Source organism: Theropithecus gelada, chromosome 15 (assembly GCF_003255815.1).
Source record: "Theropithecus gelada isolate Dixy chromosome 15, Tgel_1.0, whole genome shotgun sequence".
In the NCBI taxonomy this organism is placed as follows: domain Eukaryota; kingdom Metazoa; phylum Chordata; class Mammalia; order Primates; family Cercopithecidae; genus Theropithecus; species Theropithecus gelada.
The window spans coordinates 42920820-42944167 of record NC_037683.1 but is presented as its reverse complement, the minus strand read 5'-3'; the positions used below and the strand labels follow the sequence as shown (position 1 = coordinate 42944167).

The 23348-nt window shown below is 47.0% G+C and overlaps 1 protein-coding gene across 2 annotated transcripts in view; it reads right to left on the bottom strand.

Annotated features, from left to right (window-relative positions):
* The window catches only part of TRIM14 (tripartite motif containing 14), a 35591-nt gene that overhangs the window by 421 nt on the left and 11822 nt on the right, over positions 1 to 23348 (bottom strand). The window contains exons 3-6 of one of the 2 annotated variants that reach the window (XM_025359047.1): positions 17341 to 17574; positions 12348 to 12510; positions 9323 to 9415; positions 2960 to 3523 (exon numbers count right to left, since the gene is read on the bottom strand). In XM_025359047.1, the coding sequence (XP_025214832.1) occupies positions 2988 to 3523; positions 9323 to 9415; positions 12348 to 12510; positions 17341 to 17574 (1026 nt within the window). In that variant the 3' untranslated portion in view covers positions 2960 to 2987. Of the gene's footprint in view, positions 1 to 2338; positions 3524 to 9322; positions 9416 to 12347; positions 12511 to 17340; positions 17575 to 23348 lie in introns of those variants that run through there. The other variant, XM_025359046.1, reaches the window with a different exon arrangement.

The window sequence follows — 23348 nt, the reverse complement described above, 5'->3', positions numbered from 1 at the left end:
GGTTCAAGCAATTCTCTTGCCTCAGCCTCCTGAGTAGCTGGGATTACAGGCACGCACCACCACACCCAGCTAATTTTTGTATAGGACTATAGTTTTTAAGGCAAGTTTATAACCTTTGGCTCATTTGAGCCTCACAGCACTGGTAGATAGTGCCATTATCCCCATTTTATAGATGGCACCGAGAAGTAAAAAGTGACTAGCCCTGGTCACACAATTGATTATGGACTGAAACTGCTGCTTTCTGGCTATCATGGGCCTTGACACAGCTAGTTTGTGACCTTTAAGGTCTAGCTCTGTCTCTGCTGCATGAATCCCAAACTTTTAAACAAGTTCCCCTCTGGGCCATAAGGCCTCATCTCAGACCCCAAGGAAGGCAGTCCAAAGGTAGACTCAAGTGTCGTAGAATCACCGGGCACAAGGAAAGCATCATGGGCAGTAGCTCCATGAGAGGGGCCAGAGCACTAGGCACTGGCCAGAGACCAGCTGCATTCAACCTGAGCAGTAGGGCCTGGTGGCCATGAGCACAGACCTGGAACTCACAGCCTGGGCCCAGACCCCAGCTCCACCACCAGCTGTGCGACCTTGGGCAAGTGACTCTGGGTCTCCATTTTGCCATGTGTAGAATTGGGATAACTTTCTACCCTCTAGGGGTGATGAAAGGATCAGATAAGTTTAGTTGTAAAGCATTAGAACAGTGCATTATAAGCTAGTAAGAGCTGTTATTACTTGGCCCCTGCAGCTGTGGGTCTGGGAAGAGGTCTTGATCCTCAGGGATGGACAGAGATGTTGGGGTCAAGTGTATTCATCTTCACTCTGTCAGGAATGCCTTCTGCCTGTCACAATTCAGTTTGGGCCATCTCCTAGTAGAATTAATTTCCCCTTTTTCTTTTTTTTTTTTTTTTTTTTTTTTTAATTCTTTTTTTTGAGACGGAGTCTCGCTCTGTCACCCAGGCTGGAGTGCAGTGGCCGGATCTCGGCTCACAGGAAGCTCCGCCTCCCGGGTTCACGCCATTCTCCTGCCTTAGCCTCCCGAGTAGCTGGGACTACAGGCGCCCGCCACCTCGCCCGGCTAGTTTTTTGTATTTTTTAGTAGAGACGGGGTTTCACGTGTTAGCCAGGATGGTCTCGATCTCCTGACCTCGTGATCCACCCGTCTCGGCCTCCCAAAGTGCTGGGATTACAGGCTTGAGCCACCGCGCCCGGCCAATTTCCCCTTTTTCTCACGATTCCTGCAGCATAGTGCTTTAAAACTCTGTCCAGCCAGAGTTTTAAAGTCTTTGGTTAGAAGTTAAGGCGTTTGCAAGGTTCTGTCTGCCTGGTGTTCTGCTACATTGTCTTATATCAAAAGTGCCATTTTTAACTCAAAAACTATTGAAAATTGTCAGTTTTATATCGTTCAAACTAATGCACTGAGAGTCTGTTTCAATTACGAGGATTCGGCGGCCTTAGCTTCCCACCAAGCACCTATGAAGATGCTTTAACAGAACATAACTTCAGAACCGTCTAGGGAATTGACAAAACAGGACGCGGAACCTTCAGAACAGAGACACAGGCCCTGGGAAGAGGCCTCCCCCTACCTGCTAGAGGAGCTGGCCTCCCTGTGAGAGCCTACCGTTCTCTATTTCTGTCACTTCGTTCCAGACAGCTGGGTGCTCTTCCCCTTTTTGTCCCAGGACAGTTGGGAAACACCACCCCCTTTGGTTGCTTAGCAACTGTCACCTGCTGATTCCTTCCCAGCATTCCCTGAGAAATGAATAAGTAGGTTGAAAGCTGGGCCTAAGGGCTGGGCCAGGGGACAGGTCAGATGCTTGCTTGGGGGCGGGTGGATGGGGCACACATCTGGCCCCCCCCATATCACCACGGGGTAACTTTACGCAGCTGCTTTCTTTCAGGACCTCAGAGACTCCCCAAATGTACAATGAGATCTGGCTGGGTGACCTGTGACTCAGGGATGGGAACTTGCTGGTTATTAATTCACTGCTTGGGAGGGAAGGGGCTTTCTGAACTTTTCAGGGTGGAGAGAGTATAGGACAAAGCTGCCCTTCCAAAGCCTCCAATTTAGTTGGAAAGATAGGGTCCCAGATTTGTGGCTCTGATAGTGAGATTCTTGTTCCTTGGTTAGACTTCCTGGCGCAGGTAAGCCTGGGGAAGACTAAGACAGGTGAAAAAACTTTTCTGCATGTATGTGCTGGCAGCAAAGAGGTGTGGAGGTGGAGCTATGCGGCATATTTCTGACTGGAGAGTCTCTAAGAAGAGTGGTAGGAGCTAGGTGAGGATAAGTAATTTGGGGCAGACTAGATAAGCCTTGAATGCTAAGGTGAGGCGCTTGTATTTTTTGTTTGTTTTTTCATGGTAACTCCTGGAAGCCTCTTCATAGCTGAGAGGTTAAGTGAAGTTTTAGGAAGATCACTCTAGTTTTAGGGTGGAAGATGAGGACTGGGAGAGGGTTCAGACCAGGAACTGCTAAGAAGCTCTTGCAGCTGTTCTGGAGGGAGCTGTGATGTGGACAAGCTGAAATCGGTGGGGAGGAAGTGGTAGATTCAAGGGACCTCAAGAGACAGAAGAGTCAGGGCTGGATGACTCTCATTCATTCACAAACATTTACTGTGTGCCTACTATGTGCGAGGTTCCTGTGTTGTAGGAGGGAGAAGGTTCCCAGGCTGCGGATGATGTATTCAGCATGCTGAGGGCTTACCTGTGGGGGTATCACTTTGAAGGAACTGGATTAAAGTAGTGTAAGTGATGGTGGGGTGGGGGTGCGGAGGTCTGATGAGAAGGCAGCGGCAGACTTGTTTAGGGCCTGTTTGAAACTAGCCTAGGAGAGGAAACCTTCAAAGCACTGTAGGCGTGATTGGTCGGGGAGAGGTGGGGCAGGGAGTGGGCCCTAAGAAGCAGGCAGTAAGGGGAGCAACCACGCTGATCTAGGTAGATTAGGCGAGAATGGGCAGCTGCGGCGTACCTGGAGGCTGTCACGCCGGTCCTGGCCCCTAGGGCAGCCGGGCGATGCTGATGGCCCCCTCCCAGAGCCGCAGAGCCGGGTAGACCGGCTCCTGGAAGGTGGTGCGGAAGGTGTGCAGGTGGCTCATGCTGCCCGTCACGTCGTAGAAGGCGAGAACGCCGGCCTCGTAGTCCAGGAAGACGCCGAGCCGGTCGAGGTCGTCCCGGGGCCGCAGGCGGCTGCGCTGACCGTCGTGGAAGGCCCAGTACTCGAGGTCGTAGCGCTTGAGGCACCAGGACTGGCGGTTGCAGCCCAGGCGGGCGGCGGCGGAGGCCCCGCGGCGCCGAAGGGAGGCGTAGGCCGCGCCCACCCACCAGCCGGCGCCCGCCTCCTGCACGTCTACCTCCCAGTAGTGGCGGCCGGCGGCGAAGCAGTCGCGAGCCAGCACCTGCCAGAGCGCGTCGAACCGCAGCGCGGGCACGGGCCCCAGGCTGCCCAGCAGGCCGCACCGCACAGTCAGCCGGTCTGCCGACAGGCGCAGGCGCGCGTGCATCGTGTCCGGATCCAGCGTGGGCGTGCGCGCGTCTGCAGAGGGCGAGATAAGGGCCGCACCTGGTGGGCGGGGCCAGAACGGCGCCCCGCCCCCTGGATCCCACCAAAGCACAAAATGCGAAGCGCGGAAATAGCCCGAGGGAGTGAAAGACCCCTTTAAACCGCGACTGCCTCTGGGGCGCGGGCTTGGGGAAAGGGGAGGCAGAGATCACTCCACTGCACATCCCTTATACTGTCTGTATTTTGTGCCGTGAAATTTGTTGCCAATTAATACAAATTTAATTTAAAATAATCCTATCACTGTTAACATTAGGGTGTGTGTACTTCCTATCTTTCCCCTCCCCTTGCTGCTTTATGGGTTTTCTTTCTTTTCTTTTTTTTTGAAACGGAGTCTCGCCCTGTAGCCCAGGCTGGAGTGCAGTGGAGTGATTTCGGCTCACTGCAAGCTCCGCCTCCCAGGTTCAGGCCATTCTCCTGCCTCAGCCTCCCGAGTAGCTGGGACTACAGGCGCCCGCCACCACGCCCAGCTAATTTTTATAGCTTTTCTTAATATTGGTGTCACACCATACATGCGTTAGGTAATCTGCTTTTTAAAATTGATTGATCTACTTGTGAGGCATTTTGACACATCAAATAACAGCCTTTCACAAGAGCATTTTAGTGGAGATTCTAAGATTTGGATGTTTGGACACATAACTTAGTCCTATATTTTTTGGAATAGTCTGTTTAAAAACCTTTTGAAACTACTAATACAATTACATTTTTGTGTATCTGATTGCTTCTGTAGAATATATTCCTAAAACAGGAATTGCTGGATCAATGGGTATGATTGTTTTTAAGGCCTTTGATACCTATTGCAAAACTATCCTCCCCAAAGTTTGTAGTGATTTAAACTCCTATTAACATTTCTCTTTGCATTACATTATGTATGCACACATGAAGTTGTTTTTTTTGGTCTGGATCACAGGGTATGTGGACGTTCAGCTTTCATAAACAATGCTAAACAGTTTTCCATGGACATTTGGGTTGTTTCGGTGTTGCCTATTGTGACTAATGTTGCTGTAACTGTAAATGTGTAACAGAAAGAGACTGAGTAGTTTTCTAAGAAAAAGAGCATTTTCCTTTCTTTTTTTTCTTCTTTTTTTTTGAGACGGAGTCTTGCTCTGTCTCCCAGGCTGGAGTGCAGTGGCGCGATCTCGGCTCACTGCAAGCTCCGCCTCCTGGGTTCACGCCATTCTCCTGCCTCAGCCTCCCACGTAGCTGGGACTACAGGCGCACACCACCACGCCCGGCTAATTTTTTGTATTTTTAGTAGAGACGGGGTTTCACCGTGTTAGCCAGGATGGTCTCAATCTCCTGACCTCGTGATCCACCCATCTCGGCCTCCCAAAGTGCTGGGATTACAGGCGTGAGCCACCGTGCCCAGCCGAAATAGAGCATTTTTCTAAGAGAAAGAAAATGAGTTGTTTTTAAGATTTTCCCCCTTTCTCTCCTGTCTCCCACTTCCTACTTAGCTATTTATTTATTTATTTTTTTTTTAAGACGGAGTTTCACTCTTGTTGCCCAGGCTGGAGTGCAGTGGTGCTATCTCGGCTCACTGTAACCTCCGCCTCCCGGGTTCAAGCGATTCTCCTGCCTCAGGCTCCCTAGTAGCTGGGATTTTAGGCACCTGCCACCATGCCTGGCTAATTTTTGTATTTTTAGTAGAGACGAGGTTTCATCATGTTGGCCAGGCTGGTCTCGATCTCCTGACCTCACGTGATCCGCCTGCCTCAGCCTCCCAAAGTGCTGGGATTACAGGTATGAGCCACTGTGCCCTGCCTCTACTTAGCTCTTTAGAAATGTAATTATAACCATTACCTTCCTTCCCTTCACCAGATACTCCCTACAGGGCAAACTTATCTACCTACTTAGAGGGTCCAGAACCAGAACTTTCTCCCACCAAGAGATTGCCTTAAGAGACAACAGTCAATTTACAACCTAAAGTATGCCTGCGACAGAACTCTTCCACCTGGACAGCATCTCAGGACAACAGCCACATTACAACCTAGTTCTGCCCTCAATGGCATCAGCTCAACCACCTGGTAGAAAAGGCACCAAAATGAGTCATGTAGACCCCCATCTGCTTGCTCCTCCCCTGCATGCCATTCATACAAAGTCCCCATTTAAAACTCTCTGCTTTCTGCCCTAAAAGCGAGGTGGTACCGTTAAGGGCAGGAGGAGCCTGTACCTCTTCCCCTAAGCTAAGCTTTGGAAAAAAACCACTTTCTTTATACCAGACCTCGCTCTTGTTAATTGAACTCTGCAAAGTGTTGAGCAACTGAACCTGTGTTTCGGTCACGTAACATTCTTGTGCAAGTCTTTTGATTCACATATGTATGCATTTCTGTTGGATGTATACCCACGGTGAGAGAAAATGCTGCTCATTATAACCATTTCTATTCGACAATGTTCTAAATGTAGTAGACAGTAACTCAAGGCACAAAAAAAGAAGTGAAAGGCAAGAATAAAGATTGGGGAAATGAAAGATTATTATTCATAGGTGACGTGCTTATTTACAGAAAATCCCAAATAATCTGTAGATAGCTTAGAAGTACTACGTGAATTTATAACAGCCACTCAATATGTCAGTATACAAAAATGGATAAATCTCATGTTGAGTGAAAGAAGCAAAACACAGAAGGGTATAGTCTGAATGATCTACTGAATGTTCAAAAACAGGTAAAACTAACCTATAGTCCTAGAAGTCTGGAGAGTGGATCCCCTTTGGGGATAGTAAACAGGAAGGCACATGAGGAAGACTTCTAGGGAGTGGAAATTTCCATTTCTTGATCTGAAGGTGGTTATAAAATGTTTCCTTTTTAAAAAATCATTGAGCTGCACATTTTTTATTTGTGCACTTTTCTTTATTCTCTTTGTTTTCTTTCTTTCTCTTTCTCTCTCTCTCTCTCTCTTTCTTTCTTTCTTTCTTTCTTTCTTTCTTTCTCTTTCCTTCCTTCCTTCCTTCCTCCCTCCCTCCCTCCCTTCCTTCCTTTGTGACGGAGTCTTGCTCTGTTGCCAGGCTGGAGTGCAGTAGTGCGATATTGGCTCACTACAACCTCCGCCTCCCAGGTTCAAACAATTATCCTGCCTCAGTCTCCTGAGTAGCTAGGACTACAGGTGCATGCCACCATGCCCAGCTAATTTTTGTATTTTTAGTAGAGACGGGGTTTCACCATGTTGGCCAGGATGGTCTTGATCTCAGGAGATCCACCCACCTCAGCCTCCCAAAGTGCTGGGATTACAGGCGTGAGCCACCGTGCCTGGCAGTTTGTGCACTTTTCTTTATGCATGTTATATTTCAACTAAAGTTTACTTGAAAAATTCATGTCCAGTGTAAAAAGAAAATAAAATTTCAGGACTTTCCTAATTTATTATGCCAAGGGGAAAAGGTAAGCCCTGGAAACTAAGTCACATAATGTGGCTGTTTTTCTTCTCTGGTGCATGACCATTACTTCCTGACTTTTGTGTGGAGATGTTATACATTAACCAGACTCCCTACTCTTCATTCAAACCTACACTAAATGGCATTGGAGATAGAGACCCTTTAGATTGTTACCTGTTTTCAATAGGATGTTAACCCGTTAGGGTGTAATCAATAGTAGAGAATCAAATCTTAAGTCAGTATGTTATTTATTTATTTATTTTTGAGACGGGGTCTCACTCTGTCACCCAGGCTGGAGTGCAGCGGTGTGATCTCAGCTCACTGCAACCTCCACCTCCAGGTTCAAGCGATTCTCCTGCCTCAGCCTCCTGAGCAGGTGTGATTATAGGCACCTGCCACCAAGCCCAGCTAATTTTTGTATTTTTAGTAGAAACAGGGTTTTGCCATGTTGTACAGGGTGGTCTGGAACTGCTGACATCAAGTGACCCACCTGCTTTGGGCTCCCAAAGTGCTGGGATTACAGGCGTGAGCCACAGTGCCTGGCCTTTAAATCAGTTTGTTAGCCTTTGTATGGAAAATGTAAATCTACTCAGTGCCTCCGTTTTGATATTCACTGTCCCCCTCCCAACGCCAGGAGCACTGATCAGCATTCCTTGGTTTCCCTCTGGCTCCTGATGGTTACTTTGCACTTGAATAAACTCTGCTAACTGGATACTGAACCTTCTTTAGATTGAGTCTTCTTTAGGTTGATACCCAGTAATTCCACTTTGAGAAATTACTCCTAAAAAAAAATCTAAAAATGAGGTGTGGTCTGTTCATTCTCTCATTCATTAATTCAACAAATGTGTACAAGAATGGATGTTTATTACAGCATTGTTTTAGAAATGAAAATGTAAACATCCAACATTATGAGATTGGCTAAATATGACACATCCATTCAATGCAATGGTCATGCAACCTCTAAAAATAATGATAAAAATTAAAAATTAGCTGGGCATGGTGGCACATGGTGCTCCCACATAGTACCAGCTATGAGGGAGGCTGAGGTGGGAAAATCACTTAAGCCCAAGAGGTCGAGGCTGCAGCGAGCCATAACTGCACCACTGCACTCCAGAGTAAGACTCTGTCACACACATACACACAGTGATAGTATTAGCTGGGCACAGTGGCTCATGTCTGTAATCCCAAAATTTGAGAGGTTGAGGTGGGAGGATCACTTAAGCCCAGGAGTTCAAGACTAGCACGGGCAACATGGGAGACCTCCGTCTCTACAAAAAATTTAAAAGTTAGCCAGGCTTGGTGGCAAACATCCGTGTTCCCAGCTATGTGGGAGGCTGAGGTGGAAGGATCACTAGAGTTCCGGAGGTCGAGGCTGCAGGGAGCCATAGTTGTGCCACCGCACTCCAGCCTGGGTGACAGAGTGAGACCCTGCCTCAAAAAACAAAGTTATGTATTTATTGATATAGAAAATTGTCACATCAGTGTAGGGTGGGAAATTTTAAAAATTGTTCAAGCTATACTGTTAATTAAAAAATTACAAAGAATATCTATAATACGGTCCCATTAAAAAAATCTGCACACATATCTGAAAGAATATATGTTAAAATATTAACAGCGTTCTTTGGGAGGGGCCATTGTTTTTACATATTTGTAATTGCTGATTTTCTACAATAAGCATGCATTACCTGTATAATTTTTTTTTTTTCAATTGAGACAGGGTCTCACTCTGCCACCCAGGCTGGAATGCAGTAGCATGCTCACCGCAACCTCCGCCTCCAGGGCTCAAGTGATCCTCCCACCTCAGCCTCCTAAGTAGCTGGGACTACAGGAGCACATCGCCATGCCCAACTAATTTTTGTATTTTTTGTAGAGACAGAGTTTCCTCATGTTGCCCAGGCTGGTCTCAAACTTCTGGGCTGAAGCTGTCTGCCTGCCTTGGCCTCCCAAAGTGCTGGGATTACAGGTGTGAGCCACCAGGCCTGGCCCTACCTGTACAATTTTTTAAGAGAATAAAAATGTTCATAATATATTAGTAAATGAAAACAGATGACAAAACAGAATGTATAGTATGACACCATGTTTGTAAAATAAAAAGATATATTAAATATATCATTATATGCATATTATATGTGCTAAAGAAAGCTAAAAGGACAAATAATAACAGCAGTTATTCACAGAAGAGGGATTATGAGTAATTTTTTCTTTTCTTTTCTCATTTTTCTACAATGAACATGTATTATTTTACTTGTCTTTAATAATAAACATTTTTTTAAAAAACAAATTCTTAAAAAAAAAAACACAAATTCTAATGAGAAAAAAAGAGGGACCTCCATTTCCATGATCCTTCTCCACCCAACATCCCACCATCTCCACCATCTCCACCCTATCCCCACTCCCGGGGGTCTTACATTTTAGGAAGAGTGATCGCTCTGGTGAGGGGCTGGTTTTCAACAAGGTACCTGGCTTGGTGCTGGAAGGGTCCAAGAGCCGGCAGTTCATGCCTGTAAGGAATTGTTGAGAAATGAGCGCCTGGAGCTCTTGCAAGCAGACAAATAAGACATGCTAAAAATACCACACAACTGGAGATTCGCATAATCTCGCCCAAGAGCCACACAGATTTAAGGGATTTATGTAAATTTACAGGCACAGGAAATCCCCAGGATGAGGAGGCTGGTGTGGGAGAGCCCTAAACAGGAGGAGGAGCTGAGAAGCGAACAACTACTGGATCCAGCACTCAAGGATGGGCGGCGACTCAGGGAAGACGTGCAAATTCCAGGGTAAAGATGGAAAACAAGAAAGTAGAGCTGAGTCCTCAGGAAGGCCTGAGTGCTCAGAAAGAAGGAAGGAGGGGAGGCTATCCCAACAAGCAGGCACAGCAGGGGCACCCAGGGCCCTTGGCACTTGCTGTGCCCTCTGCCTGGACAGCACCCCCCACATCCTTCCCCCCTTGTCCAGGTTGCCTCCTTCTCAGCTGTTGGGGCTGGAGCTCACTCAGCACCTCCCCAGAAGTGCCTTCTGCCCCCATCACTCCCAGCGCTCATCACAGGGGCCTGTAGACAGCGGGGAAGCCCACCTGCAGGCTGTTTAAATCAAGTTTGCCTAAAGCTCCTCCTTACTACATCTTTTAAGTTCGGCCTGAAGATTTTTCTGTACATCGTGAACAATAACAAGTGGAGGCGTAAACAGACCGTAGCCTGCACTTGTGCCAATCACCAAGTTTTGGCCAATCAGATGTAGCCAACTGTTCAAATTATGTTCAAATTAGGCGAACGCCGAGCTGTAAACAATCCAGCTGTTTCTGTACCTCACTTCTGTTTTCTGTACATCGCTTTCCTTTTTCTGTCCCTAAATCTTCCACCACGTGGCTGTGCTGGAGTCTGAGCGCACTGTGGCTCAGAAGGCAGCCGGATTCATGAATCGTTCATTGCTCATTTAAACTCCTTTAAATTTAATTTGGCTGAAGTTGTTCTTTCACCAAGGCAAAAGCCTCTCCCCTCTCCCCCGAACTCTAGAATCATGGGTCCTACTGCCTAGGCGATACCACCACATGGGAGTCCAACTTCTCAAATCTCACAGGTTCAAATACTTCATTCCCTCCAGTCCTAAATGCTCTTTCTCACTTCAGAAAATGACAGTTTCCTTCTGTGAGTTGCCCACGTCAAAATCCTTGGATTCTGATCTCTTTCCTCTCTCCCCTGTGACCCCACGTCCGCTCCCGTTGTCCCCATTGTCTCCATTGCTGCTCCTTCGATATGGCCAGCTCACTCCCATCACGCCTCAGGACCTCCACCCTTGCTTTTCCCTCTGTCTAGAATGCCTCCCCCACATGTAACAGCAGCAGCAATCACAATCGCCAAGGCGTACATGGTGCTTATTACGCCTGAGCGCTACATGTGTAAGAGCTCATTTAATCCTCACAGTGGCCCAGGAAGGCGACTGCATTACGGTCTCCACTTTACAGATGCAGAAACAGAGGCATGGAAAAGGGAGGTGCCGTGTCTAAGATGGCAGGGTTCATTAGGGTTCCATGTGGTAAACCTGGGATAGGAACCCAGGAGGCCGAGCTCCAGAGGCTGTGCCTATGACCACTGTGCTCTCTGGCCCTTCAGAGCCACAGAACCTGCAGAACGAACGCTTCCTTTGGGCCACTTTGAGTGTCCCCTTCTCAGAGGCCTTCCCAACTGCTTATATAAAACAGTTCCTCCTCCTTGTCACTTTCCTGTCTTGCATCCTGCCCTGGTTTATTATTATTATTATTATTTTCGAGACAGAGTCTTGCTCTGTCACCCAGGTTGATTTGCAGTGGCATGATCTCAGCTCTCTGCAACCTCTGCCTCCCGGGTTCAAGCAGTTCTCCTGCCTCAGCTTCCGGAGTAGCTGGGATTACAGGTGCACGCCACCACGCCTGGCTAATTTTTGTATTTGTAGTAGAGATGGGGTTTCACCACGTTGGCCAGGCTGGTCTCGAACTCCTGATCTCATGATCCACCCACCTCGGCCTCCCAAAGTGCTGGGATTACAGGCGTGAGCCACCACACCCAGTCTTTATTATTCTTTATAGCAGTTCCTGTCACCTGACATGTTTGTGTACTGTCTGTCTTCCCCTACAAAGACTGTGAGCACCAAAAGATGACAAGGAGCTTTGTGTTGTGCCCTGCTATGCCTGGCACATAAGAGTGGCTTGATAAATGTTCTGAATGAATCATGACAGCAGAGGTGAATGAATGAATGAATGAATGAATGAATGAATGAATAAATGAATAAATGAATGAACGAACGCATAAATGAATCAAAGAACAGATATTTTTGAGCACATGGTTTCTGCCAGGCCCTGCGGGGACCTCCGAGTTGGACCTAAAGCTGGTTCCTACCCTTCACGTGCTGACCTAAAGCTGGTTCCTACCCTTCACGTGCTTACAAGGGGCAAGGAGGGGTCCATGTGTCCACTTCATGAGCACCCTCCAGCAGGACATGGGCAGGCCCTGGAGCAGGAAGGGAGAGGGGAGATGGCCAAAGGAGGGAGTGAGTCAGGGCTGGGCTGGCAGGAAAGGGCTTCCCAGGTGGGCGCAGCTGTGCCAGTCTGCCTTGAAGGGATGCCAGGCCTCGGCCCCAGCCAGAGGAAGAGGAGGAGGAAGAGTTGGTCATTCCAGCTGGGAACCCAGAGCAAGGCTGAGATGTGGCAGGCTCCCAGGAGCGATCTGAGGGGCAGAAGCAGGGCAGTGTGACTGGAGAAGGGCAGGTCTCGGTCTCAGGAAGGGTTGGAGGTGAAGTGGTGAGGGTGGGTTAGGCACCAGGCCCAGGAGCCCCTGACCGCCCAGCCAAGGGCCTCAGTGTCGGAGAGACAGGATGTAGGGAGATGATCTTTGCGTTTGCCTCTGGGCTAAAGGGCACTAGGGGAGTTAAGGACACAAAGTTGGTCACTCGGCGACTTACTTTCCTTAAGGCGAATGTCCAATGGCGTCTGTAATGTACTCTGCACGGCTTCCACGAGGCCCTTAAAGAAGCTCTTGACGGGCTCAAAGGAGAGGGGCACAGGGTGGCACAGCTCCCCAAGGCTCATCTGCCGCTGCATCTCCTGCTCGGTGGCTGTGTATGCCTGTGTGGGCACACGGGGGTGAGGGTGGCTCTGGGAGATGCAGGCAGCATCCCAGCCTCCTGTGCTGCACCCAGGAACAAACCCACACCACCATGCCCAGGCTCCACCTTGGCCTGGCACCTATGGTCAGCCCAGGCCATGCCCCCAGGAGCAGAGCCCTGGAGAGACCACACAGCATCCCTGAGGTGGGAGCCATGCGGAGGTGTGGTTTCTCAGGGCTGGCACTGGGGAGTCCTCCCTCTCCCTCCCTCCCTCCTTTCCTTCCGTGTTCATTGAGGCCTACTCTGTGCCAGCTATGTGGGCAGAGGGCGGGGTCAGGCTGACATGGGGCCCTTCCCAGAGAGGCTTCAGCCTCACACACTGCACCACGGGTCTGCCTCGGGTACAAAAAGAGTGAGAGGTCAGTCTCCCTGGGGAAGGAGCCCCTGGAGCTTATTCAAAGGTGGAGCAGGAAACCATGTTCTAAGAATGACGCCAAAGACCAGCAAGGTTCAGCTGCAGTGCTGACTGAGGGGGTGTGGCCACTGCAAGGGACATGTGTCCTGTTTTGGGTCTGGACAGCCCCTCTTCAATACCTTCCTGTGGTGTGCGGCTTCACTAAGGAGAAGCTAGAAACCGCCCCCCCAGCTGCCTTTGCACCTGTGCTGTAGGAGTGTGACCAGACGCCTCCAAGCCAAAGCGTGGATTTGGAAATGAGGGTGAAGGTAGTGATGGTGGCATGAGGCGCTCAGGGACAGCAGTGGTGGGGGTTCTGGTCAGTGGTGTGAGTGGTGATGTCTTGCCCAGCAGAGGTGCCATGGGGCCTATACTGGCAACAACCCCTGGACTTCATTCCTGCTGCCCATCTTCCATCCCGACTCTCTGACCCTCCTGGAGATCCTATGGACTACCTCATACTCTTCCATAAACTCCTTTCTTGCTTAAAACCGTTCCAGTGGATTCTCATGTTTGCAGGTAAGAACCATGGCTGCACTTTCTGAAGGGCTGTCCTGGCCAGGAGTTGGAAGGAAGCTGACTGCCTCAGGTGATCAGGCTTGGCTGGCAGTGGCAGTGCTGCCCATCCGAGAAGGGGTGGACAGACGGGGGCCTCAGGAGGGAGGGAGGGTGGCCTAGCACTCAGCTGTTGGGCAGGGGCAGGCCCCACCTGGCAGCATGCTGTACATTGGGAGGAGGCTGTGAGATGGCCTCCAAGCCCCATTCAGCCTAGGAGGCCAGGAGTCTAGAGTCCAACCTCATTTTGGTGGGGAACCAGGCCTAACATCACACCCAGAGAGCTGGAATGGAGCTGGCCGGGGGAGACCGAGCACTAGCAGGAAGTCCAGGGTGGGCAGGGAGCAGCTCCGAGGAGGTGAGAGGGGGCTCAGAGGGCAGATGAGTAGGGTAGGATGAGGGGTCGATAGAGGACACATGGCACCACCTGGTAACCCCAAACTCCAGCGGCTAGCACCAGGCCTGACACACAGGTTCTCAAAACATATGTATGATGGAATAAACAAATGCATGAAACCGAGCACAGCTACATTTTGCCTTTGCAGACTCAGAGAACAGAAACCCCAGCCCTTCATCTCTCAGGCCAGAAACCCAGGCATCATCTCAGGATTCCCCCTACTCATTCTCCAATTCCAATCTCCATTCCTGTGGCATCTCTTGACCTGCCTGTTTCTCCCCATCCCCACTGCCCCTGTCTTGGTCCAGGCCACCATCATCTCTCTCCTGGATATTGTGGCCTCCTCCTGTTTCCTTCCAGTCTCCCATCCTGGCCTCCCCTGTCCATCTTCCACTCTGTCTCTAAAGTGACTTTTCTAAAGCACTAATCTGACCATGTGAACGCTTTCATCCCTCAGTGCAAAACACTCCCCTGGGTTGGGCGTGGGTGACTCACGCCTGTAAACCCAGTACTTTGGGAGGCCAAGGTGGGTGGATCACTTGAGGTCAAGAGTTTGAGACCAGCCTGGCCAACATGGTGAAACCCCATCTCTATTAATAATACAAAAATTAGCCGGGCATGGTGGCACGTGCCTATAGTCCCAGCTCTTCAAGGGGCAGAGGCAGGAGAATCCCTTGAACCTGGGAGGCAAATGTTGCAGTGAGCTGAGATTGAGCCACTGGGCAACAGAGTAAGACCCTGTCTCAAAACAAACAAACAAACATTCCCGTCTCCTATCTCATTACAGGACAAAGTCTGAACTCTATGGCACATAAGGCCTTCATGAACTAACTATGGCCTATGGATCTAGCTGTGTCTCTCAATCCACCCACCCCTCCTCAAGCCAGGCTGCACCTCAACTGGTTCCCCAGCCTGTCAAGCTCTCACATGTACACCGTTCCTGTCTGTCCTCTTTCCATCCTCTCTATATACAGTGTGCTCCTACTCATTGTCCAGCACCCAGCCCTACCATCACCTCTTCCTAGAAGTCCTCCCAGACTGCATCCTTCTCCCAGCTAGAGAGTGTCAGACATTTCTTGGACATAATTTTGCTAGCTTCATATTTACAAAATTGTTTAAGCTGTATTGTAAATAACTGTTTCTGAGCAAGTCTCCCCACCCAACTGTGAGCTCCTAATGTCCTGGCTCAGTACGTATTGATGAATAAACGAATCAACACATAGAAGGTAGGAATGGTGAATGATTAAAATCAGTAGCTTTGGCACAAGAGAATTTGAAAAAAAAAAAGATGACAAAGCCCTGAAACCGTTCTCTGATGTGAGAATAGCATGCTTCCCCATGGAAGGATTCCTTTGTATTCCAAAGCCTTAAAAACGACCATTATTTAAAAAAAGACAATTAAATGTATCACTTTGTGCATCTTGCCCGTCTTAAAGCTCAATACCCATTATGCCTAGGAAAGCACCTCATCCAGAATGTGGCTGAAATAGCTGACAATGAGACACAGGCTGAACCGACTGAGGCCACATAAAGACACAAGAGTGGAAATCCCCAGCTGGGGACTGGCTTGGCTAGTTTTGTTGACTAGCTTATTTGTCTGTCTGATTTTTCCAGCCAGAGCCCATACCAATCTGTGGCTAGAGTCGGTGTCACTTTTAGTCGTACCCTGCCTTGTCCCACAGCCTTTAAAGTGTCTTGCAAAGGTCCTCTAATAAGGCAAGATTTTTCTTTTTTTTTTTTGAGGCGGAGTCTCGCTCTGTCGCCCAGGCTGGAGTGCAGTGGCGCGATCTCGGCTCACTGCAAGCTCTGCCTCCCGGGTTTACGCCATTCTCCTGCCTCAGCCTCCCGAGTAGCTGGGACTACAGGCGCCGCCACCACGCCCGGCTAATTTTTTGTATTTTTAGTAGAGACGGGGTTTCACTGTGTTAGCCAGGATGGTCTTGATCTCCTGACCTCGTGATCCGCCCGTCTCGGCCTCCCAAAGTGCTGGGATTTCAGGTTTGAGCCACCGCGCCCGGCCAAGATTTTTCTTTATAGCGAGAAAAAATGAAGCAAAGAGAAAATTAGACACAAAATGTTTGCCATGAAGCCTTAGTCTGGTTAGTCAAGGCAGATTTGGCTCTGAACTTCCCAAGGCAAAGAAGAGAACAGGAGGAGCTCTATTAGTGGAAAAGCAATTCTAGTGCAGAAGTGACTGCACAGGGATATTGACACCAGACAAGAGTTTCTTCCATGGTTCCCTAAAGACAGGAACACCATCCTCAACAACATGCTTTCCCTAAATGTAGCAATGAGTATAGCAGGGGCTAGTTCTTTTTGTTTTTTTTCTTTGAGAGAGAGTCTCACTCTCACCTGGGCTGGAGTGCAGCGGCGCGATCTCGGCTCACTGCAACCTTTGCCTCCCTGATTCAAGTGATTCTCCCGCCTCAGCCTCACAGGTGCGCGCCACCACACCCAGCTAATTTTTGTATTTTTAGTAGAGGGGGGTTTTGCCATGTTGGTCAGACTGCTCTCAAACTTCTGGCCTCAAGTGATCTGCCACAGGGGCTATTTCTTAGACTCTTCCTCCACAAAGCCCTGTGGCCAAGGACTACCACTGAGCCAGCTGTGACTCAGCTTTTGAAATGTGCTCAGTAACTGCAAGGACACCTGCCTTTTCAGGAGGGGTGTCTCAATTTAAGACTACACAGGCAGGCCAGTCGCAGTGGCTCACACCTGTAATCCCAGCACTTTGAGAGGCCGAGGTGGGTAGATCACCTGAGGTCAGGAGTTCAAGACCAGCCTGACCAACATGGTGAAACCCCGTCTCTACTAAAAACACAAAATTAGCCAGGCATGGTGGCACATGCCTGTAATCCCAGCTACTTGGGAGGCTAGCCAGGAAAATTGCTTGAACCCAGGAGGCGGAGGTTGTGGTGAGCCGAGATTGCACCATTGCACTTTGGCCTGGGCAACAAGAGAGAAACTCCATCTCAAAAAAAAAAAAAAGACTACATAGGCAGAGGGCCAGTCAAGGTGCCTTGTGGGTTTAGAGTCAGACAGACCTAGACAGACAGCCAGACCTGATACCAGCTCTGCCACCTACCAGCTGTGTGAGACCGGGTGAGTTACGTCAATGAGCCTCAATTTTTTGTTTATAAAATGGGTGGGCCCACTTTGCAGAGTTCTGGTGAATATTAGTGCTAAGCTACACAGTGCTCAGAACACAGAGGCCTTTGAAATTGGTGGCTGTTAACATTATTTAATTAGCCCAAGATGTGTATTCTCTTCCTAACAATGTATATTCTCTTGACCACTTGTGTGGGGGCAAGACAGTCTACATGGTGACAAGACAGTATTCCGTGTACTTGCTTAGTGTGTCAATACTGTGCTCAATGCCACAATACCTGAGATGAAGTGTGGGTGGCAGGTGGCCGCTATAAGAGCAGTGACCCCAGCATTACCTGAAGCCTCTGGACAGGATCAGACTCCTGGCTGATACTCCAGACCCTGTTGGAGAGATCGTTCACGACGTCAAGTTGCTCTCTGCAAGAGTCAGCTTGTTCCCCGTACACCTGGAGGGCAAGCTGCGTGTTTTTATCAATGAATTTCTTGGCCAGAGCTTCCTCTTCATCAAGTAGTAATCTGAGTTCAGTGAATTTCCCCTTCAGCCAGGTTTTACTTGATTCTGCATTAACCTGAAAACAGAAAAACCAGTTGCAGATGACATGTCTGCCAACCAGGAAATCCAGAATAATCAACATGAAAAAAATTATAACATCTGAAATGTGAATTCAGCAAAGTGGCCAGATACAAGATCAACTTATAAAAACCAAAGCTTTCCTAAGCACCAGCCATCACCAATAGTAAAATGCACGGAGAAATAAAGATCCTTTTGTAAATGAGAGAAAAAATAGCAAAATTTGTAGAAATAAACCTAATACAAAACCATATTCGTGACTGGGAGGGTTCATTACTATAAAGTCATTGTCTCTAAATTAGTCTATAAATTTGATGAAATTCCAATTAAAATCTTAACATGCTGATTAAAAATTATTAAATCATTAGGAGACACAATAAGCATAAGAAAAGCCAACATTGCTTTAAAAAAATCAATAAAGAGAAACCTGATAACAGGTTATCTGCCGTATCTTATAACAAAATAAATGATAAATCTACAGGATCTAAAACCATGTGGCTCAAGCATAGATAAGAGGTCAAAAGCACAAAATAAAGAGCTTTTAAAAGAACTCAAATTATATATGGAAATGTGTGTATGTATGTGTGGTGTAACAGTGGCATTTTAGAATAAATTTTTGCATTTTTTGTACTAAAAATATAAAAATAAAAACAATTAAAATAATATGAGATTTTCCACAATAAAAGGTTAAGGAAAACAAACAAAAAGAGAAGGTCCAGTTAAACTAAAACACTGTACATAAAGCCCAAAGAATAAATCAATTAGATGAAATACAAAACAATTTTTATTTATTTATTTATTTATTTTTATTTTTTGAGAAGGAGAGTGCAGTGGCGCGATCTTGGCTCACAGCAACCTCTGCCTCCCAGGTTCAAGCGATTCTCCTGCCTCAGCCTCCTGAGTAGCTGGGATTACAAGCACGTACCACCACACATGGGTAATTTTTTATTTTTAGTAGAGACGGAGTTTCACTATGTTGGTCAGGCTGGTCTCGAACTTCTGACCTCAGATGATCCACCTTCCTGACTCCCAAAGTGCTGGGATTACAGGCCTGAGTCACCATGCCCAGCCCAGAAAATAGTTTTTGATCATTAGACTGGGAGACTTTTAAGAGATTGAAATACAGTCTGTAAGGGTATGTGAAGTAGGGCATTTATATAAACTGTGGGTGGTAGGGTCTATTGGTACTTTGCTTTTAGAGGGCAATATGACAATAGGTATCAATTTTTTTTTTTTTTTTTGAGATGATGTTTAGCTCTTGTCACCCATGCTGGAGTGCAATGGCAAGATCTCGGCTCACTGCAACCTCCGCTTCCCGGGTACAAGCGATTCTCCTGCCTCAGCCGTGTAGCTGGGACTGCAGGTGGCCATCACCATGCCCAGCTAATTTTTGTATTTTTAGCAGAGACAGAGAGTCACTGTTGGCCAGGCTGGGTCTTGAACTCCTGACCTCAGGTGATCTGCCTGCCTTGGCCTCCCAACGTGCTGGAATTATAAGCATGAGCCCCTGCACCTGGCCTCAAAGTTTTAAATACATTTATTCTTTCATGCAGCAATTCCTCTTACTTTACTTGTATCCTAGAAAGTGCTTTCACATGTGCATGAAGATCTGTGTTCCAAGATTCTCTGTATATAGCTTCTGCACATAGAGAATAGAGAATAGAATTAGCTGGGTATGGTAGTGGGTGTCTGTAATCTCAGCTACTTGGGAGGCTGAGGCTTGAGAATCACTTGAAACGGGGAGGTGGAGGTTGCAGTGAGCTGAGATCGAGTCACTGCACTCCAGCCTGGGCGACAAAACAAGACTCTGACTCAAAAAAAAAAAAAAAATTGAAAAATGGGCTTCACTAGCAGAAACAGAAACAACAGTAGTAGGGAGTGAATGTTCTAAGAAATAGGGTCAACCACAAACAGCTCACTAGCACTCAAGCATCCTGTTACAAGCACTCAGCTCACAGTCCACCTGCACCCAGGCATCCTGTCTGCAAGCATTCAGCTCAAGCAGCACAACCTTAGGAACCTCTGCCTCCAGCCCCTGCCTCTTTGCAGACAGCCTTCTTTCTGCCATCTGGCCCGTTGCTCCCTCTCAATGAATGGTTTCACACCATCCCCTTAGAGCTGTCCTCTTGGTGGTGAGTGAATTCTCACAAGATGTGGCTGTTTAGAAGTGTGTGGCTCCTCCCCCATCTCTTGCTCTTGCTCTTGCCATGTGAAGTGCCTGCTCTTGCTTCATCTTCACCATGAGTAAAAGCCTCCTGGGGCCTCCTCAGAAGCTGAGCAGATGCCAGCACCATGCTTCCTGTACAGCTGCGGAACTGTGAGCCAATTCAATCACTTTTCTTTATAAATTACCCAGCCTCAGGTATTTCTTTATAGCAATGCAAGAATGGCCTAATACAGAGACTCTCTGCAGGGCCCCAAGGTGGCACAGGGCATCGCATGGTGAGGGGACTGAGCACTCTAACATGCTAGCTCCGGTCTCTCTTCTGCTCCTTATAAAACACTGGCCCCACTCCAATGATAACCCTTTCATCCATTAATCCATGAATGGATTGGTCCATTCATGAAGGCAGAACCCTCATGACCCAATCAAGACTCTTTAAGACCTTTTTATTGGGTGATGAGGTATAAGGTCACCTCTTCAATCGCCTCTCAACATTGCCACACTGGGGATTAAGTTTCAATATGGAGCTTTAGAAGGAACAAACATTTAAACCATGACACCACCTGGGATGGCATGATGGGAGAGGTAATCAGCCTATGAAAGAGGATATAAGAGAAAATCACTTAATGGGTGTCAGCTGGGAATTAATGGCCAAGTCCTTAATTGTTCTCTGGAAGCAACTGGTTGGGCCTGGTCATTGGCTTCTGAACAACAGACTTTGGACCATGTATACATTTTGTTGATTTTAATGGGTTTATAGACCTGTTTTATGGATTAATTTGTAGGCAAATGAATGGAATTTCCCCTAGTATTGCCTCTATGTAAATAAGAACCGAGCCACACAGTTGCCCCAGACCTCTCTGCCACAAAGTACGCCTGCCACAATTCAACAGAAGGCATTGGGATACTTACACACGTTTGTGCTTATTGTAAATGCATCACTTCTAGGATTGTGTCCTGAAGGAAATAAACCACGGTGCCCAAAATAATTACCAAACTGTCTGAAAATTAGGTAACTACCTTAATGAATCACAGGAGATTCATATATGGAATACACAGCCTCTAATACTGACATTGAAAAAGAACTTTTAATGACATAGAAAAGTGTTATGATACTGAACAAAAACAACAAAAATCCATATATAAAAGCAACATATAGTTTTGGTTAATAAGGGAGGAGCTGACATGGAAAATCCCCCTTTCTACTTCAAACACAGAGAAATGCTGATAAAAATGAGCAAATTTTAAAATTATATCACCAAGTGCCAAATAAAACAAACACAGCATTTTGGGAGGCCAAGGTGGGCAGATCACTTGATGTCAGGAGTTCGAGACCAGCCTGGCCAACATAGTGAAACCCCATCTCTACTAAAAATGCAAAAATTAGCCAGGCATGGTGGTGGGCACCGGCAGTCCCAGCAATTCAGGAGGCTGAGGCAGGATAATCGCTTGAACCCAAAAGGCGGAGGTTGCAGTGAGCTGAGATCATGCCACCATGCTCCAGCCTTGGCGACAGTTCGAGACTCCATCTCAAAAAACAAACAAAAACAAAATAAAACAAACAAACAAACAAAGGAAATTCACTGGTGCCAAAACCAAAAAGGAAACACAGTGTGAGTGACCTGGCAGGAGCTGAAGCTAAGCGACCTGGAAGGAGTGGAGCCAGAGGTGCATGCATGCAGATGAAAGCCACACCACAGTGGGGCCTGGCCATCCAGGGGGAGCACAGGGTACCTGGCCACATTCCAGCTAAGAGTGGAAATGAGTGACCTGCATCAAGTCAGATCCACAAAGAGCTGCTCCATCCATCAACTAGGCAACAGAAAAACTCCACCCACTGGCCCAAGGAAAAGAAAAGGAATCTAGTCATCCATCCAGGGTCACAGGTGAAAAGAAAATCACCAGCAAAACAAATAAAACAACAGGTTTGCATTAAGCAGGGCTGTAGTCCAAATTCATGGAAACTCAAAACTGAAAAATAATATGAAAATGAGTCTGGAGCTACTGAAACTCATAGCATCCCCTGAAGATGCTCATGTCACAGTGCTCTGAAGGGGCACACTCACAATCCATGGTGTATTGGACATCTATGGCAAATACCTACTAGAGACAAAATGATAATACATGTGACAAACCACACAAGACAATGAACCACCATGCCTCACCTCCAGATTGGGGATATATTATAATTGTATGTACAATATGATTCAAGCTACATTAAAAACATATGCATATACAGGAAAAAAATCTCAAAATGTGAATAACGGTTGGCCTGAAGTGGCAGGATGCAGGATTATGGATGAATTTTTAAAAATCTGTTTATTTATCAGGAATTGAAATATAAATGTTCACAAGAGCCACGTTGTTAACACTGAAGGAAGTGGGCAGGGTGGAGCTGGGAGATCCCATGCCATGGGAGTAACCATTGCTCAGCTCCATCTGCCCCCACATGACAGTGCAAGCATAGGGTGGCAATACCTTTCTAATTTCCTAAATATAAATTTTTATACAAATATGTCTCAGGTTTAAAATGCTGACTACTAATTCCATTTTTATTACTACCTTATGAAGGCCACTTAGGTATAAGTCTAACAAAACATGCAGAATTTGTATGCTGAAAATTATAAAATGGTGATGAAAGAAAACAAAGATCTAAATAAATGGAAAGATATACTATGTTCATGGATTGGAAGAAAACATAGTAAAAATGTCAATTCTCCCCAAATTGATAAACAGGTTTAACATAATTCCTATCAAAATCCCAACAAACTCTTTTTCTTTTCTTCCTTTCCTCTTCCAGGGTCTTGCTCTGTCACCCAGGCTGGTGTGTAGTGGCATGGTCATAGCTCACTGCAACTTCAACCTACTGGGCTCAAGTGATCCTCCCACCTCAGCCTCCTGAGTAGCTGGGACTACAGGCATGTGCCACTACACCTGGATGATTTTTTAATTTTTTGTAGAGATGGCAAACAAGCAATGAATAGATACTCAACATCACTAACCACCAGGGGAATGCAAATTAAGACCATGATAAGGTATCACTACACACAGGTTATGCAGGTTAAGATAAAAACTTGTGACAATACCAAATGTTGTCAAAGATGCAGAAAAACACTCTTTCATGCATTGCTGATGGGAATGTAAAATGGCACAACTACTCTAGAAAAGCATTTGGCAGTTTCTTAAAAAAAAAAACAGGCAAGTGCCATATGACCCAGCAACAGCACTCCTGGGCATCTAACACAGAGAAATGAAAACTTACGTCCACACAGAAACCTGGACACAACTGTTTAAAGAAGCTTTACTTGTAATAGCCCTAGACTGTACCAGACGGCCTACAATATGTAAATGGTTAAAAAAAAAACCTCTATGGTACATCCATACTACCTGATTAATGGAATATTACTACTCAGCAATACATGGGAATGAACTAGTGGTTGTCACAACAACTTGGGTGGATCCCAAGGGCATTCTGCTGAGTAAAAAATACCTCAAAAAGTCATTTTCCATTTTTTATGATATTTTCAAATGCCACAATTATCAAATTAATAACTGCCAGGGGTTAGGGATTGCCTTGGGGGAAGACAGTGGGTAGGGAAGTGACCATA